Source organism: Populus trichocarpa, chromosome 17 (assembly GCF_000002775.5).
Source record: "Populus trichocarpa isolate Nisqually-1 chromosome 17, P.trichocarpa_v4.1, whole genome shotgun sequence".
In the NCBI taxonomy this organism is placed as follows: domain Eukaryota; kingdom Viridiplantae; phylum Streptophyta; class Magnoliopsida; order Malpighiales; family Salicaceae; genus Populus; species Populus trichocarpa.
The window spans coordinates 10,152,494-10,156,859 of NC_037301.2; the positions used below are offsets into that span (position 1 = coordinate 10,152,494).

The following is a 4,366-nucleotide window of genomic DNA, read 5'->3' on the forward strand; positions in this document are numbered from 1 at the left end:
ATCATCAATGTAACATTTGATGACTTGAACTGCATGATTAATTGTACGTAAATAGCCACAGAAGTATATATATATATTTGGCACGCCATATCCAATAGCTGCCACCACCCACCAGTTGTGTTATACTTGTATTCAACCCATCGTTTAACACCCCTCATTCCATGACAAACCTTCTCTATCCCCATTGGCTGGAGTCTTATGTAAAAGGGGATTCATATAGATGTTGTCTTGCCTTAATTTGTATGATTAAACCAGCAAGTGCCCAGCCTAATCAACAATTTCAAAAGTTTAACTTGTTGAGGGTGGAGACTATAGAGCGCGAGAGCCAACAGAACTGAAATTGGACAATGTTTGCTCACTCTATTGATTCTCAGGTACAAAAGATGCACTCATGCCAACAGATGAGAAGTGAAAAATCAAGCTCAGCATCACAAATATCCAATCAAACCCTTCCATTTTACTTGTAGAACTTCATCACATTAACCGCTGATGTTCACTACTTTTAAAAGGAAAACCCACATGACTATAAAAAAAGAAGAAAGTAAACCATCTGACAAAGTAAAAGAAAAAAGGAAAAGGGAAAGAAATTCAAAGTCCATCTGCCCATGACTCTAGCTACTATATCCCGGCATTATTCTTTCAATGGCCCAGCCACTCAACTGCTACTGCTTAAAGAAAAAGGACCATCCATTCCAAAGCAACACAAAATGCAATCAATATAATCATCTGCCTGCTGACTATATTTGATGGAGAACCATTTTCAGTACTTGATGCAGGTGCTGGGGTAGGTGCAAAATCTTCAACATTGATAGCAACTTTCATTCCATTCCAGCAATACCCTCCACTGCTCAGGAAGTAATAACGCCTTGCCTCTGTCAGTTGAACCACATCCCGGCCGCCACGAGTAATGTTCTTTATGAAGCCTTGGTCATTGCAGTTCTCATAGCTTGTTTCGTTGACCTCCAGGACATTGTAGGAGTGCTTGTCAAACACAAAAACTGAAAGAAGGAAAAAAGAAAAATCCATGTTTTTTACCTTGTTTTGAGCAACATCTTGAGAAAACACCAGCACATCCCAATTATCAAATTAACACAACCTTAGTAAACGCTTCCGTATGAACCAATTTGATGCTACACGTTGGCCAGCTAGTTGAAAACTTTTTTTCTTCATCAGGGTTGGGTTGGTGATACCACCAATGATTGCTAGTTAAAAAATCAGATACAGTTCCAAAATTTTGTTCACAGGCAAGCTTTTGTATTTAGTAACCAGACAGCATTTCTATTTAGAAAATTAACATAAACAGCAAAACAGAGAAAATGAAAAGCTAGGTCAATTTTCTGATTCAACATCAATTATTACTGTTATCAAAATTCTCCAAGTTCCTGATAAAATGAAAGTTCCAAAATTTTAATTCTATCTAATCACCAACTTTCTAATATCTGTTTGATAGTATAGATGGATTAGAGTTGAACAAATTGAGTGAATTAATGATCTTAATTCCCAATCTTCATGACTTCATTGGCTCAAATACCCCTTCCTATCTCATGAAAAAGACAGAGAAATCTCCAATTTACATCCAATTCAAGTCAAAAACAATCTCAATCATTTGTTTAATTCAATGGGAGGAACCCCTTACAGATAATCCTCGGACATCTAACATGTTTGAAAAGGAAAGTGGTAGGAAGAAAAATGGAATTACACGCTGGCGAGAAAGAAAGAAAGAGAGAAATTTACATACGAAGCCAATCACCAACGTAGAAATGCTCATGACTCTGATTCAACCAGTCAGTGTAATTATAATTTGGGATCCATCCTCTTGAGCCCACCTTATATAGCTGCTCAGCAGCTGCACATTCCACAATCATCATAACAGTCACTGCTGTTATTGCCATGGACAATACAGTTTTTCCAATTGTCGTCCTCCCTGAATTCTCCATTGCTGTCACTCTCAGGACTCTATCAAAACCTGCTGGCGGATGTATTTAGTAGTGTGAAAATTAACCTAGAAATATATGTATATATCCTGAACAGATATGATGTTTACATGAAAGCACCTGATCCATGATCGCTTGCTTTAGAGTCAAAAATGGGGAGGATCATTTTTGGTAAGCTAAGCTGGGATATCAGATACCTTGTAGGATAGTACACTTTGACAGTGACGTCGCATGGGCTTACTCGCTTTTTTGACCTGTTTATGAAAATCTGTGCAATGGGACCATGCGGTTATGTGTAACCGTACAAAATATATGGAATTTGATCTAATCTGAAAATAAAAGGAAGTGTCGGTCTAGATAATACTGTGTTTTAAAATGATTTTTATTTATAAATATATTAAAATAATATTTTTTAAAATTTATTTTTAAACATCAAAATAATTTAAAAATATAAAAAATATAAAATAACAAGCTATACATTCTCTAAGTTTAAAATTCAATAAATCAAATTAAAAAAACTCTTTAAATTTATTTGATAACATAGGGACTAATTGAAGTTATGAGTCTTCTAAGGAGATTCATTGCTTTGATAATAAAAAAAATCATTTATTTTTTTATTTAGAATTTTGAAATTGATTTTCTTTTCTTACTCGAATATCCTTATATTTTTTTAAAGCGTAAGACTAGTCCTGTTCGGGATTCGTGGTTACCCCTCCAATAAATACGCTTCTTAAAGATGAAACACGTGTTCTTATTCATGCAGAAATCTAGCAGTGATTTAATCATTAAACCAACATTTTATTGGTCAGAATTTTTAAAAGGTTTAAAAAAAAGCTTTTCCCAATCCTTACAAGGAAAATATTTTTGGTGATTGATATTTTATTTGTTTTTTATAAAAAAAAATAATGATGATGGTGAATATAATAATAATATAAAAATTATGAGCGTTTTATTTGTTTTAGTGCATGCATGATGTCATTATTGGGCAATTTTATGTGCTTTAAATGCATGGGAGAAGAATGCAATTGCACCAATATTTTGGGTTGCCATTAGTAATTATGATATAATAGATGTTTTCTTTTTATCACCAATATAATTCGTTTAATCTACTGTAGAAAAGAATGTTACCGTGAAGTTAAAAATATAAAATAAAAAGGATAATATAAATTCTCTGCACCGAGTATGTTGCTTCCACAGGTTAGTAATGGTTGTATAAAAATGTTTCGCGTGATTGGAAGTGTGGTTGTAATTATTTTTTAAAATGTTTTTTATTTAAAAATATATCAAATAATATTTTTTTATTTTTAAAAATTATTTTTGATATCAGCGCATCAAAATGATCTAAAAACACCAAAAATATATTAATTTGAAGCAAATAAAAAAATAAAAATAATTTCAATTTTTTTAAAAAACATTTTTGAAATGCAAAAACAAACAGCACGTGAGATCCCATATGAACCATAAAATTAGGTATCTTTTCGTTCTACTTGGAAGTTAAAAAAAGTGTGTAATTAAAAGAAAAAATAAAATGAATATTAATAAATTCAAGCCAGGCTGACCGATCTTATTGTAAATTCAATAATTTGATTATCTATCTTGTCTATATTAATATCAAAACCGGTCATAAAATCTAGTAAAAATCAATGTAACCTAGTCAACTCAGATGATAGGTTAAGCATTGATCTAGTTTCTATATAAAAAAAATTATTGATTGTTAAGTTTCAACTTAGTGGCTCTAGATTTTAGAATTATGCACTTATTACTTCACTATTTTATTATTTATGATCAAATATAGTAAAGATCGGTGGTCTATGTTAAGCTGTTGACCGAGTCAATTTTTTTCTAAAGTAAAAAAGGATGCCTAGACTATAATAACATTTTAAAGGAGCAAGAAAAATATGGGATATAAGTTATTGATTTAAATAGGTTCAATAAAATTAGTTAATTTAATAATATGATTATAAAAAAAGTCAATGACAATAAAAAAAAGATGATGACTAATTAAAAAAAATTAATGTTTGCCAATATTATAAAAAGATACGCTCTAGATATTCTTAAAATGTCTTAACGGTTTTATTTGATAACAAAGAAAAAAATTAAATGAGAACATGATAACCTTATAAAGAGAAAAATAAATAAATTAAAGCTCAATTCACAGCAAATTAAAGGTTAAGGGATGAACTAGAAAAAAAACATTTTAAAAAGGAACAAAAACCCAATTTGAGTCAGCAAGCCAAATTCATGGTGCGGTCGTGAGACTGAGATAACTCTTTACAAAATCAATTGAATAAATCAATGAAGATCAATTTTCAAGCAAACAAAATGATGAAAGGAAAAAATGGAAGAAAAAAAACATAAACAACCCAAGTCAATCTGGATTAACTCGACTAACCCGCGACCCTAAACATGAGATTAAGATAACTTCACAAAGA

The 4,366-nt window shown here is 31.3% G+C and overlaps 1 protein-coding gene across 1 annotated transcript; it reads right to left on the reverse strand.

Moving 5' to 3' along the window:
• Positions 1 to 435: 435 nt before the first annotated feature.
• On the reverse strand, positions 436 to 2,209 carry LOC7495999 (lamin-like protein). The gene is made up of 2 exons (XM_002324045.4): positions 1,739 to 2,209; positions 436 to 998 (listed from the first exon to the last, which is right to left on the reverse strand). Exons 1-2 carry the CDS (start codon positions 1,935 to 1,937, stop codon positions 670 to 672), a joined length of 528 nt encoding a protein of 175 aa, XP_002324081.1. The 5' UTR covers positions 1,938 to 2,209; the 3' UTR covers positions 436 to 669.
• Positions 2,210 to 4,366: the final 2,157 nt, after the last annotated feature.

Bases quoted from the DNA above. Each gene is read 5' to 3' on its own strand.
- LOC7495999 (XM_002324045.4), bottom strand. From the start codon at position 1,937: ATGGAGAATTCAGGGAGGACGACAATTGGAAAAACTGTATTGTCCATG. The intron at 999-1,738 runs GTATGTAAATTT...TCCTTCTTTCAG, and splicing joins CTACGTTGGTGATTGGCTTC to TTTTTGTGTTTGACAAGCAC.